Raw genomic sequence first — 15,887 nt, 5'->3', positions numbered from 1 at the left:
AGCAAGTATTTCTGTAATCAGCTGGAGGAGGAAGAGAGATGAACATCCTTCCATCCTTGGAGATTCTTTTGACCTCCTGGATCCACAAGTCAGATAATCAAATGTCTCATTTTTCTGGCACTGGGGCTTCAGTGTTCTGGGACCCCTGACTGATGATACCATTTGCATCTAGACATTGGAAACCTGGACAGACCTTTGGCACACCCTCTTTCCTTCAGTCATTGAATCTCAAAGATGGGGCATAACTGAATCAGACCTCAGGAAGCAGGTGGAATTAGGAAGTTTCAACACGGACCATTATTTTCTTTATTTACCAATTCCTTGCCTATTTCAAGGCTAGAATATATTGGGAAATAGGTTGCTTTGTATCTTTAAATGTGAGTCTCCATTTAATCCCACCTACATCCCCTGTACCAGTTTTCTACCTAATTTGGATGAAATTTTATCAAGTAAAGTTACTTTATCAAGTATTGTCCCTGGAGGACATAGGACAATTTGGGGATTGGGCAAAGGTAAGTAAAGATTGTCAAAACATTAGTATGATTTAGTTTGAAGAGTTTACTGTTCTATTACTTAGGTAGGTTGTTTGAGAGATTGGTAGCTCTGTAGGGAGATATAGAGGAGGCATGGCTTATTGGCTGGGCCAGAAGAAGGGAGAACTGCTTAAATAAGATTTAACATAGGATATTTGGAGCTGCCAGAGAGCAGCATGCAAACTCAAGCGATTTGAAGACAAGAGTATCTGCACATGAGGAAAGCAGATGAAATAGCAGAGAGGTTCCAGAAAGCAAGTGGAAAAAGGGACAAAAATAGAGAAAACTAAAAGAAATAGGAAAAGGATTAGAGAGATTTAAAAAAGAGTGTAGGTATATGTTACAGAATAGGAAGTGATGAAAACGGAATTGAGAATAGGCTGTGGGGGGCACCTGGGTGGCTCAGTGGTTGAGCATCTGCCTTCAGCTCAGGGTATGATCCCAGAATCCTAGGATCGAGTCCCACATCAGGCTCCCTGCATGGAGCCTGCTTCTCCCTCTGCCTATGTCTCTGCCTCTCTCTCTCTTTCTACGTCTCTCATGAATAAATAGATAATATCTTTAAAAAAATAAATATATACTAAATTCATCCATTTTTGGGTAACTGATATGAATTGTGATGCTCCCTCCTGGACAATTCCAAGACAAAGTAGTCATGGATTTGTGTAGATATTATGTAGTCCTCACATTAAACATTGTTAGTATCACCAAGAAGCAGTCAGCCTTGTAATTATTTACTATTTTTCTGATCTTCTAATTAGTTATTTTTTTAATTTTAGAATTTAGTTAGAAACTTGATCAGGTTTTGTCTGGGCACTTTGGAATTGTTAGGGGAGGGGAGGAGCAGTTATGATAGGGTTATTTATCTTTTAAAAAAATCCAAATAAGCAGCATTAGAATTCAGTAGTGTGAGATCAAATTGCACATCCCAGCATTTGAATTCTTGCTGTAAAAAAGTACACAGATAAAATGGGCATCCCAATGTGAAATCATCTAAACCTTTTTGTGAGAGAAGTACCACTTTAACTATGTAGACTACCACTGGCAATTTTCATATGTACTTAGGAGGCCTGATACATATATCAAGACCTCAAACTAATTGCAGAAGAAAAATTAAGTCTGCCTTTTTTAGTGACTCCCTTCTGGAGATCTGCAGGTTGAGTTTCAAAGCTAATGAAGAAGATAACTTTCTACCTGATAACTGGTATTTTATTACATACTGTAAGAGAAGGTCTGGTGAACAAAGGTATTGATTTCTTCCTTCTGGTTAACACATTGATTACTTCTCTCAAATTTATCCTCAGCTTTCACACTGTCCACAATTTGAACAAACGTATAAACCCTATGTGCCCACTGACCCACTGCTCTCTGCCCCCACCAACCAGGAAGGTTCCTTATCTACCTCTTACCATTAAATTCGGGACTCTTATATTTGGAAGAATAGAAACTTTAAGGAATACTCAAGGTTTTGTCAACTTGATTTATGTTTTGTTTTAATATTTTATTTTATTTATTTTTTTAAATAATTTTTTTAAACTTTTATTTATTTATGATAGTCACACAGAGAGAGAGAGAGAGAGAGAGAGAGAGGCAGAGACACAGGCAGAGGGAGAAGCAGGCTCCATGCACTGGGAGCCTGATGTGGGATTCGATCCCGGGTCTCCAGGATCGCGCCCTGGGCCAAAGGCAGGCGCCAAACCGCTGCGCCACCCAGGGATCCCTTGTTTTAATATTTTAAAAGATTGGTTTATCAGACAGGTATGGTTGAATAGTTTATCTTTTCATGGTAATGTTTCTTTAATTTGCATTATTAACAACAGTGCAGCAAAATTTAGTTATTTGGCTGGCCTTTTGGTTGATACCTATCTTGGTTTTATTGATACCTATTTTTTAATTCACTTGGCTTTTCTTTAAATTGTCCATTAAAATGTTTGGTTATGAAGCATGTAATGATTGATACACCATCAAAAGATGTTTTATATTCCCTGATAAACTGATATGTGGTTTTTTGATGGCACAGTTTCATGGCATCTGCAGTTGGTTAAAGAAACCCCTATCATTATTAACTTTTCTAAAACCTCTGAACTTGGTGTGCCATGTTATTTTGAGCCATGTCTCTGAGATAACATGATCTTATTCTTCCTACCTCTTCTCCAAACCTATTCTCCAACCTAATCAGTATTATGGACTTCTTTGTTCCCTTAATTTCTCCGTACTCTCAAACCTAATGCACATACTTTATTCAATAAATATTAGCTCGCTTTTTATTTTCAGTCTCTTCTACACTCCTTATTGTCTTCAATAATACATGCACTCTCCCTGATTCTGAAAGGTTCTGTTGCTTTGCTGTTCCTGTTCTCTAAAATACCATCCCTTTTTACATTCTTGTGCCCACCTTGCAGTTTATATCCACACTCATTGTCTCAATTTCCTTACTACTCACCGTCAGGGATAGACAAGAGACTGGGATGGCAGTGTAATGATTGTCAGGAGCAGAAAATCATTACAGCCGTTTTGCCCAACCCCATAGAATTGCCCGTAATCTGCCCCCACAAAAGGGACACACTTTAGTGTATAGAACAGAACTATAGCAAGAATATAAGGAGGCTTCCTCTTTCACAGAGGCAGAAGTTACAACAATAACCTTTCTCAAGTAAAGAAAAGCTAATAGATGAAGAACGGTGGACCCCAAGGAATTCCTATAACTAAGGAAGAGAAGGACAATGAGTTACAGATTTTGGAGAGGTTTAGAATTCCTTAACTTTAAGAATGTTAGATTCAAACAAATTTGCAAAAGCCCTTCCTTCCACCCAAAGGCTACTTATTGACTCTAGGTTAAGAATCTAGTTGTTTTTGTTTTTTGTGTGCTTTACTTATTCTCCCCCGTGTCTTCGGATATGGCAAAACCTCCAGGATCCCATAGCTTCTCTTTTTCTTGCCTCTTATTTTCTTCACTTTTCTTTCTTTCCTTACAATGGTTACTCCTCTCTCCTTACTCAAGACCAAAATGGCTGTCTACTCCCTAAGGAAAAAAAGGTTGCTTTTTTTCAAGCCCTGTGCCTGTGTATGTATGCCTGTCTATCACATAAAGCCACCATGTCCTCTCAGCTGGGCATACAGATACATAGAAAGATAGATGATCTGATAAAAAAGACTAAATGAATGGGAGAAAGTAGGCAGCACGGGCCATAAGCAAAGTGACTGCAGACCACTGATACTCAGTTTATTTTAAGGATTATCTTAAAAGTGGCTTTGTCAGAATGTCTTATCTTAAAATATATGGTCAGCTTTTCCTTTTTTAGATTTTCTTTTAAATGTTGGGCACTTGGTCATAGAGAGTTTTAATTTAAAAGTGCTCCTGTCCTGAATAAGTCGAATGCCTTTCTTGCTATCTTATTTGTGCATTTGTCCTTCTATTTACAATTTCTTTTCATCAAAGACAGTTACCTTTTTCTCTGTCCTGGAACCTAACACACTGTTTTATGCTCAGTATTTTTTTTTAAAAGATGGTATATATTTATTCATGAGAAACACAGAGATGTGTGAGAGAGAGGCAGAGAGACACAGGCAGAGGGAAAAGCAGGCTCCATGCTGGGAGCCCGATGTGGGACTTGATCCCCGGTCTCCAGGGTCACGCCCTGGGCCGAAGGCAGGGGCTAAACCGCTGAGCCACCCAGGGATCCCCTATGCTCAGTATTGATAGAAGAATGGGAGTATGGATGGATGGGTGGATGGATGGATTTTAAAGAAGCCTTTCTATTTTAGCAGATTTTAATTGTAATTGGGATGGTAAATCTTCCTTTTAGGTTAATGAAGAATAATTTTCACATCCTGCATTAATTTTTATTTTAGAACCACAGAGTCATCAGCTGTCTGTTGCAAAGCCCCATTATTGACTTATTCAAGTTGGCACCTATCTAAATTTTGTACTAAATTAGATATATGACACAAGATTCTGGTAAAAACAAAAACAACAATAAGCTGATGCCAAGATTTATGAAACCAATGAACTGTACACTTTAAAATGGTTAATGTTATGTTATGCAAATTTACTTTAAGATTATATTACTCAATTTTTTTATTCCATGCCATGTCTGTGAATTGTCACAATGTATGCTTTTGTGCTCAGAAAATAATGTCTTCCTGTAATATGGTTGTATAATTATCCCTACAAGTTACAACACTTATTAGAGTGAAAAGGAACAGTCATTAGCTAAATGCTGGAATAACAAGAATAAACCAGGGTTAACCCAGGCAGACCAGGAGAACAGTCACATTACCTAAAGCTAACACCAGATACTTATATGTAAAAGCTTAGCACACTCCTTACTATCTGTCTATATCATTAGATCCAATATCATCTTAAATTACTTCTTAAGGCCTATATAGAACTTGATTCTTTGAAGAAAGCCATTCTGTATAGAATTGACAGAAACTCCCACATGCAGGTAAAAAGCCTGTATCAAACTAACAACTAAAATAACAATCTTGGGATCCCTGGGTGGCGCAGCGGTTTGGCGCCTGCCTTTGGCCCAGGGCGCGATCCTGGAGACTCGGGATCGAATCCCACGTCGGGCTCCCGGTGCATGGAGCCTGCTTCTCCCTCTGCCTGTGTCTCTGCCTCTCTCTCTCTCTCACTGTGTGCCTATCATAAATAAATAAAATAAAATAAATAAAAATAAAAAAAAATAAAATAACAATCTTACTGAGTTAAAAAGCAAAATAGAATGGAGTTAAAAGCATTATTATTTTTAATAATAGCAACGACACGTTAATACTTGGGCTGGTTGGTCCATGCACCAGTAGTGCATACATACACATACACACATGGACAGTAGTCCTCTATTTTCTTTTCTATGACACCATCACTCTCAATTCCTGTAGTCAAATATTGTCAGAGTAGTATGAGAAAACCTAGTACATTTAAGTTAATGAAAGATGCAAAAATATTTCTTAGTAATATTCTTTTTCTCAAACTTTTGACCTGTACAGTTTCCCAAGCTGATACCATTAGTTCTCAGAAATATTCTAATTTTAGCAGATTGTGCCTCAGTTGTATGTACAACATTTCTGTGGACTTTGTTTTTAAGTTGATTACTAGCTTACTGATTTAGTTTTAGATGTATGTTCATTATGCCTTTTTTCTTTTAAGCCAGTGTTTTAATGTATTTTATATTTATTGTTACCACAGTGTTTTTACATACAAAGTTAAGAATGGGCTCTAATATGTATCTTACTTTTTCTTTAGAACTGTCAAGTAATCCACCTCTAGCTACCATCCTTATTCCTCCTCATGCTCGGATTCAAGCAGCTGCTTCAACCCCTACAAATGCCACAGCAGCCTCAGGTGAGAATGCAGATCTCTTCTATAAAAAATTCTGTATTTTTTAAAAAGACATGATTACCTCCATTTTATTTCATGTGATGCATGTGAACATTTAATACCCTCCGAGTTTCAAAAATAGAGCACAGCCAAATGAATAAATGTGAATAAAATGTTGCTTTATTTCCAAAAAGTATAAAAGGACCCCATATGTACTTTATATATAAAGTATTATATTTAAATATAATATATTAAGATATTATAAATATCTTATTATAATGTTATATTCTATCATTTTAGTCATTTTTAAAGTCACACTATCTATAATTTCTTGAGTAAAAACACATCAGACAAGATGCCCATAGCAGAAAGCAATCTGTACAAATGTAATATTACTGAAGATAATTTACTGTAGTTCCATCACTCTGAATGTAAATTATATTTGTATACTGGAGAGGCAAACTTTGAAGAAGTATAAAATATTTAATCGTTTGAAATTTAATCATTTGAAAGGACTAAAACTATAATACAAATATATTTAACTAAGATTTTAAAAATCTTGTCTATCCAAAAAAAAAAAAAAAAATGCCCACACGGTCTCCCAGGTTAGAGCTTGGGTATACTCTTGATCTCTTAGCCAACTAATGGGGCCTGATTTGGTGAGAATTGCAGATATTCTGAAAATATCCAACCCTTGAATAAACTTAAAAGTTCTCCAAAGAATGGCTATACACTGTTGAAGATGAAGTTAGAAATACAATAGCACAGTTGGGCTCAGAATATAGTACCATTGTTATCTCCCTATAAAAAGCAGATGTTAGAAGCTAACTCTGTTTTCATTAAATCTATTACATTGAACTGAGTTGGATCAGACTCATTTTTGCCTAAGGGCATTGATGCTGCAGGAGATAAAGTCTTTCATTATTAGTTCTTGATATTCTGCAGTAAAAGCATAATCCATCTCCTGTTTTCTGACACATAGTTGTTTGTTCCTGTGCAAAGATTTTTTAGAATGTTGCTAATAAAGATGAGAAACATTGCATTTTAGTCCATATCCTACCTTAATTCCAGGAAGAGTCCAGAAAGAAAGGTTTCTTTAGTTCGAGTTCCGTCAGCACATGCTACTTTGAGAAAGTCATTTGAACTTGATTAATTTTAGTGATGTCTTATTAGTTTTCTCAGTCTGTAAAATGAGTGGCATTGCTCTCCTAGAGTAATGTTGTAAAAATCAAATGTGTGTTGAATTGTGCTTTAAATGTTTTAAATATAAGATTTTTTTTAGACTCTGTCCAATTTTTTAGAAGGAAGATAGAATTGCTTAGATGAGCTATTAATAAACCTAATAAATCCCTAACCCAAGTTAGATTATGTTGATGCTCAAAACATGAAATAGCCCCAACCCTAAACTAATGCAGTTACTTGTTGAGCTAGTTTCCAGTTTTATTAGAATTGCTTTAGCCTATGAATAAAACTGAAGTTAGAAATATAATAGCACCAGTTACGATTGGTGAGTTTTGGGTAATTTTAAATTATTTCATTAGTGTGAGATACTAAAGTAAGGCTTTTGGGCAAATTGCCTGATAGAAACTTAGTATAACCTGATTTTTATGTTGCTTTGATACAAGTTATAGCAAACACCCCCCCCCCCCGTGTGTGTGTGTGTGTATGTGTGTGTGTGTGTGTGTGTGTGTATTCTTTATTCTTAAAGCTATTCAAATCAGATTTCAACATGAATATGGAAAATGACATTGAACTCTGATCCTGAGAGTTTACTTCAAAGTTGGAGTACATTAGAATATGACAAATTTAACAGAGGAATAGTAGACTGAGGCTAAGGACAGAATTAAAACTAGTTGAGAAAAATGCCTGCCTTGAGTATCTTGATAAATACCAAAAATGATTTCAGATATTGCTTTGAGCTTCCTAGTGGCTAAAGTAAATAAAGGAATGTTACCTGTTAAAATTTCCCATTGTTCATTAGATAAGCACCCTGATGGCTTAGGAGAAGCAAAATTTTTTTGGGCCTGCTGTGTGAGAGCTATTTCTCCCTTAAGGCCTCAGATTTGGTACTATAAGAGATAAATTAAATGACGTTTCCTTCACCATTCCAACAGTGGATGTAATAATGAGCCTCATATGGATACTTTTGTTTTTTTTTAAGTGACCCTCAGTGAACCAAAGGCATACCACCACAGTATAGATCTGGGGAAAACAGTTTTTTTGGAGGCCAAAATAGTGAGAACCAAGTATGTTACTAAACATATTTCAGGAAATGCTGAAGGAAGGAATTGATTGTGCAACATTAATGGCTGTCTATATGTGGATTATATTCTTTAAAAAGATTTTTTTTTAAAGATTTTATTTATTTATTCATGATAGACACAGAGAGAGAGAGGCAGAGACACAGGCAGAGGGAGAAACAGGCTCCATGCCAGGAGCCTGACGCGGGACTCAATCCCGGGACTCCAGGACCGTGCCCTGGGCCAAAGGCAGGCGCCAAACCGCCCAGCCACCCAGGGATTCCCCTAAAAAGATCTTAAAATATAAACGCTCTTGTTGTCTCTCTTGGCTTCAATTTTTTTATCCATAAAACAGGAATAGTAAATACCCACTACATAGACTTGTGAGAAGTAAGATATAGAGTGTACAAAGTACTTAGCTTGTGTTGTGTTCAGAGTTAGGTAGTGACTGCAGGTGAATTAAGGCCTGCTAGAAGTCATTATTAATATATCAAGAACCATCAGAGTTAATACTCTTTAGTTCACTAATCCCACTTTAGAGATCTTAACTTCAGGGTACTTCTAATAGAGAATCAGAAAGCTACCATGTACAGAGATATAAGTAGGAATAATTATATAATAACAAAGGAGAGAGCCAATCTGATCTGAATGGTCAGCAGGAAGAAATTGTTTCAATACCTTATAGAATCTCCATCTTTATGTAATAAAAAAAATCAATTCTGTAACTTACAGACATTTGTAGAAATATTCACCAAATCTTCTGTACCATGTTGGTAACTGCCAATATGAATGTTTGCAGGTAGATAGGGACAAGATAAAAATACACAAAAATTAAAACAGTTGTGTTAAATTAGTGAATATGGATGTTGATTTTTTTTCTCAAAAATTTTCATGTTCTTTCTAAATTATTTTTAAAATACCTCAGGATACCAAAAATTAATAATTAAAAAAGATGTTAAAGTACCTCAGTATCCAGGGCATTATAGTTGATCACGGCTCTGATGAGAAACTCTTGAAAATTACATATACTATTCTCAGTCCAGAAAATATAATTTACATATGTTTAATAGATAATTTTAGTATACAATTTTAGTGTATATATATAAATTCTGATTTTCTCCACCAACAGCAGATCCTCTCATGTACTCCATCTGGGAGACCATTCACCTAAGCTATTTAGAATAATAAATCTTGAGAAACAGTAATTTTACTGGTCAAATAGGAGCCAGTTTAGAGATCATGTGGTCCTATGCCATAGGAGTTAAGGGTGAGATGCGGTAGGGAATTTCAACTAGAGCAGTTTTCTCTTTTTACCTGTTTTGTATATCAGTCTTCTGGGTAAGGTTTCAGTGCAAAGGTTCTGCTATTAAATTTTTAAAACATTTCAGTTACATTTCTTACTTTCTACTGAGAACTAGTCATCTATCCCATACTTATGTGTATTCAGTAAACTGGAAGCTCATTAATGCAAAAATGAACACATTCCATCTTTGTATCATTCTCTTAGAAAATTTACCCTTTTTTCACCCTGAAATTTGTCACCCTAAGCTTTCTTCCATTTAGTGATCCTACTCTGGCATTACACACAAAAGTCCTTCAAATTTAGTAATGGCTAACTGCCATCCATATTAATGAGGGTTTCAAATCCTAATCCTGAATATGTTCTCTCAGTGTCAGGATATTAGGTTTTCTTTATAATTCATATCAGATACACATTTCATAAAAATAACAATTTCTTGCCTCTATTTTTAAGCAACTAATAAAATACCAAACAGTACAAGACAGGGCTCAGTACTCAGAGATTTTTTTTGCCTTTTCCCAGGTTACTGATAAAGTAAGTTAAATGGTACTAGACAGGACTTACTGGATACTATTCTTAGGTTGATTTCTGAGTGACTGTTTACCCTTCTTGTTTGCTTACCTACAGACCAACTTTACAATATTCATTTGTATAATAATGTTTTGAAAAACTTTGTAAAATGCTTTGTTGCCAAGAAAATTTTCAAGAAAGTTTTTCCATCCAAAAGGTAACTGTTAAAAATGGAACTTAAACTGTTTTTGTTTTGTTTTTTGTTTTTTTTTAAGACTTAGGGAAATATCTGGTGTCTACTATTTGTCCACTGTGAGTTTCTATAATCCATTTTAGAATTTGTTTCTTGGACTTTAGATTCTGGGTTTAAAGACATTTAAAATGTGTAGATTGCCCCTACCTTCTTTGGGCTGCATTTTGTTTATTAGGATTTTTGTTATATCCTTTCCAGGTTGAAAACCCTTCTAACAGAAAAGGGAATCATGATAGGAGTTGGACAAGGTCTGTCTTCTCTGTCTTTTTACCTGGTCAGGGGGTTTAACTTTTTTTGACCTTGCTTTGAAATCCTTATGCTGTCACCTTATTTAACCAAATCTGGCCTGTTCTTACAGGTTCACATTGTTATTTTCTATTCTTCCTTGGACATGTGCCCTTTGTCTTTAAGTTATCTGTATTTGAAATGATGATCTTATCAGAGAAAACCCTTTCAGTTGGTTTATTTGGTTCTTTTCCCTTTACCTTGCATTGAGATTATTTGTAATTGCTTGGTTAGAGTTTTGGTTTTTTCTAATTTTCTATTTCTTGTCAGTTTTGAGCTCCTTTTGAAGACTATAGCCAGAAAATCATACCTATTATTACCTGAACTTTTTGAAATCCATTTTACTGAAGTCATGGCTCAGATTTAGCCAGGACCCATGGTTCCCTTTACTTACTACTACAGTTATTTTTACCCCATAATTCCTGTCACCTACATCACCAGCCAGTTCTTTCTAGTTGGGCAGAATGAAACCCAAAATAATTTCTCCCATTGTTTGTTTCTACTGATTTTGAGAATTGAAATGTTAGACAATTAAGTCCATGGATCAAATACTTTCTTAAATACAGTTACCATCCTTTTATCCCCTCCCCAAATACTATTATCCTATGCCTCTTTGCCACTGTACAATGCGCTTTGGGAAAACTGTATCCATGTCTTGTCTGGTTTTAGAATCTTCAGAGTATTGCCCTCAAGTGTTCCTTTTCCTAAACCTGTCCTTTCTGTTGTCTCTTTATCTTAACCCAAATATATATGGAATTTTTAAATATATATATATATATATATATATATATATGTATATATATATGTAGCTTTTTAAAATGGGGATTTTTTCTACTTAAAAACATAATATATAGTTATTTTAGAAAATAAAAGTCTCATATTCTTACTTCAAAAGGCAACAAAAGGTAAAATCATTTTATAATGTAACCAGCATATACATGGGCAGAGATGTGCTTTTTTTTTTTTTTTTTTAATGGGCTCTGCTCTTCAGGGGATGGGGGCATAAGACTACACATTCTAAGCCTATACCGTATTTTAACTTAATTTCTTATTCTTAGATATTTGAGTTGTATCTCAGTCTTTAGAAGTTTAATTGCCAAGCCAAAAGATAATAAAAATTTTTTGAGATTTTGATACATATCAAATTGCCTTCCAGAAAGCTTGCCCCAGTTTATACTGCCCACTGGCAGTGCACATTATTTTTCCATTTCTCCATTACCTTAACATTGGCCAGTCCAGAGTAGGGGTGGGGAACGTGCTGCATGCACGTGTGCACACGTATTTTTTTAGGTATTGCCAACTTGGTAGCCAAAGAATGTGTCTTTTTTAGGTACTGTGCTATACCCATTTCCTCCCTTTAGCTCTGTATTTGAAATAGAGACTTCTATCCACATATGCCAGTTTCTCAGACTAACACCAATGAGATTGTATCTACCCTACATTAAGGTTTCAAGTTTGCTTGGCATATTTTGTATGTGGATACCTAGAGTCAAACCAGGTTAGTCATTATTTTTATCAGAGCAGCGTTAAGTGTCACTTTAAAGAAATTGTTTCTTTTTATTCAAAACAAGTTTTCTCCTATTGAGTCAATTTTTACCTGGATTTTTCCCCCTCCAAAAGTGATGTAAAATCATCTTAACTAAGTCAGTAAATGTCCTATCAAACATTTTTCTGGATGTCCTTCAAAGTTCCTCAGTTCCTTGCCTGAAGTCACCTTTGTATGCCTTTTCTTATTCTTTATTCCTAAATTAGATCTTTTAATTTGAAAGGTGAAGATGTTTCCTTGTCCCCATGGCCTCAGTTACCTACCCTGAACAATCAACCCTCCTAAATAAAATGTGCTCTACCCCTGAGCCCAGAGCACCTAAGATCTCTCTGCTGCTGGCTGATAAGATATAAGATCTTATTGACAAGCCCTCCAACTTTATCAGTGGATTGGTTGCTCACTGGCATCTGAATTGCAGTTCTGTTTTTGAAATGACCAAAGCCACTTTGCTGTCTTGTGCCACACCTTTTCCTCAGAAAAATAAGAAAAGAGAGGTGATGATTTTTTGCTGAGGAGGGGTCACCCTCATGATCCTTCACTATTAAACACCCAAAATTGTTGAAAATCATAGTAGACATTATAAAGGAAAAAATGAAAATTGAGTCCTTTTCCTTAGAGGTGATACTTCTATCTCATTAATGTAGATTATGGTTTCAATTTAAATGTAGGTTTAGGGTATACATTTGATTCTCTGAAAAATGGTCTTGTTTGTTCCTGTGTCAGTTAATAACACTAATCTCTGAAACATAGTTTTCAATAAAGACATTTCCACTTAAAACAGCTTGAATAGGAACTTCCTTTAGCTACACAGTATAAATAACATATCCCAGGCTGCCAAAATTTTATCTTTTAGAAAAGTTGACCTGTCATGAAATATTTGTAACTATTATAGAATGAGATAGTAATAAATAGAAAAAATAGAAACACATAAAACGGCTGGGAGAGCTTAAAGGAAATAAGGAAATAAAAATATACTTAAAGTTAACCAAACATAAGGTATGTGTAAAATACAAAAAAGATTTAATATTATCTGAAATATGCTCTTTAACTGATCTGCCAGTAATAAAAATATTAAGAATTTAATGATTTTTAAAAAAAAAAAAAAAAGAATTTAATGATTTTGTAGCTTTTGAGAATTTAAAAGGTGTATAGGATAAATAGAGAATGAAGTTTTTATTGTTATTTAATTTCAGTTAAATTTAAGTAACCATATGTAGTTAACAGCCATCCTATAAGAGAGTACAGATAGAACATTTCCATCATTGCTGCTGGGCCAAACAGTAAACACTTGTATCACTTAAACGGCTCTGTCTTTTATAGATCTATAGTTGCAGAATACTGATTGATGGTGGCAGGACATTCCTATGTTTACTCACTGTGCTTTCCTTCCAGCCTGTTTTCTTGTTTGCTACTCTCTTTTTATTTAAACACTTTGGCAACAATTTATAAATGTGGGCCCTTCTTCACTCTCCTTCCCATCCCTATTAGCACATTTTATTATAAACACATTTAGAGGAAAAATGGACAAGACTTATTAATGCATTAGATGTCGGGGGAGAGGGAAAAGAGAGAATCGTGGTGACAACTTTTGGTTTATGACCTGAGCAACTAGGTAGGACATTTTCCTCAGTATTGAGACAGTTGCTCAGCAAATCCATGACTCACTTATGTCGCAACTCTTACAGATCTCTGGAATCTAGGAGGTGAGGAAGAAACTATGGGTCCTCTCCTAGAAAATGTATGCATATCATATATGGTATTTTACACGTCAAAATCTTCTCTAGGACAAAAATTACAGCCTCATGGATTCTGTTGGGAACCTGATACCTTACAGGGCTTCACCCTTGATTTCACTATGGGGTTGCCCTACTTGTCATTTTTATTCCTGAAGTCACACAGAGTAAAACTGATTACAGTAAATACATGTACAGATTAACTTCCCCATATCCATCATAAAAGCCATAGAACCATAGACTCTTCTTAGAATTAGGGGAAAAAAACTGTGGTCATCTAGTGCAATTTTTCTTGTCTTTTGTATGTATACTTCATTAGGAACATATTCTAGAGGGTCAGGGATGTTCTCATGGGCTTGTGGGTGTAAATTCTACCTGGCATTTGACCTATGTGTATGTGTTACTTATCTATTGCTTCAGATCAAGATACCCTGAAATTTAGCAGCTTAAAACAAGAATAAACATTTATTATCTCACATAGCTTATGTGGGTCAGGAATTCAGAAGCAGCCTAGCTGGATGGTTCTAGGTCAGGGTCTCTTATGAGGTAGTCAGATGTCAGTCAGCTAGGGCTGCAGACATTGGAAAGCTTACCTGGGGCTGGAAGATCTACTTCCAGGATGACTCATTATGTGCTTAGTGAATCTGTCCTGGCTGCAAGAGCCCTCAGTCCCTTACCATATATATATATATATACCTCTCCATAGGGCCACTTAAGTGTCTCATATTGTGGCAACTAGTTTCCCCTGGACCAACTGTTCCAAAAAGGAGGACAAGGTAGAAGCAACAGTGTCTTTTATGTCCTAACCCTGCAAGTCACACAGCATTGTCTCTTTTGGTTACAGAGGCCAGCCCTGTTACTGGGGGAAGGGACCACATTAAGGCATACACACCCAAAAGACATGACTCATTGACTCATCAGGGCCATCTTAGAAGGGGGCTACCACAGTATATAAGAATGATCTTATACCTTTGTCCCTCAGAGCTGATTATTCTCTCCATTCCTCCTCAAGTCCATCTTTGGTTGGTTGGTTCTGAAGTAGCATCAGAAGGAGAGTAAAGGGCATTGGTTTCTAGGAAGCTTAGAAGTCAGTGAAATATCCCCTCTAGAGTTCTTTCCAAATCATTTGTATCTCTGTATACCCCATACAGACTGAGAATTAGGAAATAAAGTAACTGTACTTTTAATTATTCTTATCATCACAGATGTTTTAATGTAGTAACCCTGCTAGACAATAGAAATAGGCTTCTAGAAATCATAGTAGATTATGTAGGAGTTAGGTCTGAATGAAAGTCCCCTTATGTTCTCTTCTCCCAGAAAATCTTTTCTGCTGTCCCCTGGAGTCCCCATAAAGGCCATCATTCTCATCCTCTACTACCTCTGTACTCAGTTCTCCTATTTGTTAGCTCTGCAACCATGGGCACATTGCTTAATTCCTTTTTTTTTTTTTTTTTAATTTTTTTAAAGATATTTATTTATTTGAGAGAGAGAACATGAGGAACTATGGGACTATGACCTATGACCTAAGCCCAAAGCACTTAACTGACTGAGCCACTCAGCTGCCCCACATTGCTTAATTTCTTTCTGTCTCTGTTTTCCCAGTTGCAATAACTGTACCTGTTTTGGAGGATTGCTCTGTGGGCATGCAGTATACTTAGTATGATGTCTGGCACATTGATAAGCATTCAGATGTTAACAGTTGCTGCCACTGACATGTATTGTGGTGATGATGGTTATTGCAGTCACCCTAAACTATATGTTTATGTATTTTTAGATGTCTCTTTTGCCTTTCCACTTACAGAGGAATTACTATAACCTCAGCACTGTGATAAGCCCTTCCCAGGCCTTATTTCATAGGCAGATGGCACTATCTTCATTTTATAGATGTGGAAATTGAGGCATAGAGAAGTTAAATAACTTGTTCAGTATCACACAGTTATTAAGTGGTACAGCTAGGTCTCATACTCAGTGTTTGTGGAATTGGATTAGATTGAAGAAAGATACATCATTGTGAATTTCAGGAGAACATCTTAAGACCAAAAAGGAGACTGTACAGTCTTTGGTTATTCATAGTTGAGTTGGATGCTTTATAATCAAAAGATGGTAGCTGTCTTTTAAACCATAATGTCAGGTAGCATCACTTTTACCAGTATGAGTGTAAAGG

General features: G+C 35.8%; 1 protein-coding gene across 3 annotated transcripts in view; it reads left to right on the top strand.

Moving 5' to 3' along the window:
• Positions 1–15,887, top strand: part of GSK3B (glycogen synthase kinase 3 beta) — a 203,076-nt gene that overhangs the window by 179,391 nt on the left and 7,798 nt on the right. For 2 of the 3 annotated variants that reach the window (XM_025990128.2, XM_025990127.2), the window contains one exon: positions 5,782–5,880. In XM_025990128.2, the coding sequence (XP_025845913.1) occupies positions 5,782–5,880 (99 nt within the window). Of the gene's footprint in view, positions 1–5,781; positions 5,881–10,357; positions 10,408–15,887 lie in introns of all 3 variants that reach the window. The other variant, XM_025990129.2, reaches the window with a different exon arrangement.

Source organism: Vulpes vulpes, chromosome 1 (genome assembly GCF_048418805.1).
Source record: "Vulpes vulpes isolate BD-2025 chromosome 1, VulVul3, whole genome shotgun sequence".
Lineage (NCBI taxonomy): Eukaryota > Metazoa > Chordata > Mammalia > Carnivora > Canidae > Vulpes > Vulpes vulpes.
The sequence above is the reverse complement of the archived record's forward strand: the minus strand, read 5'-3'. Positions and strand labels throughout refer to the sequence as shown.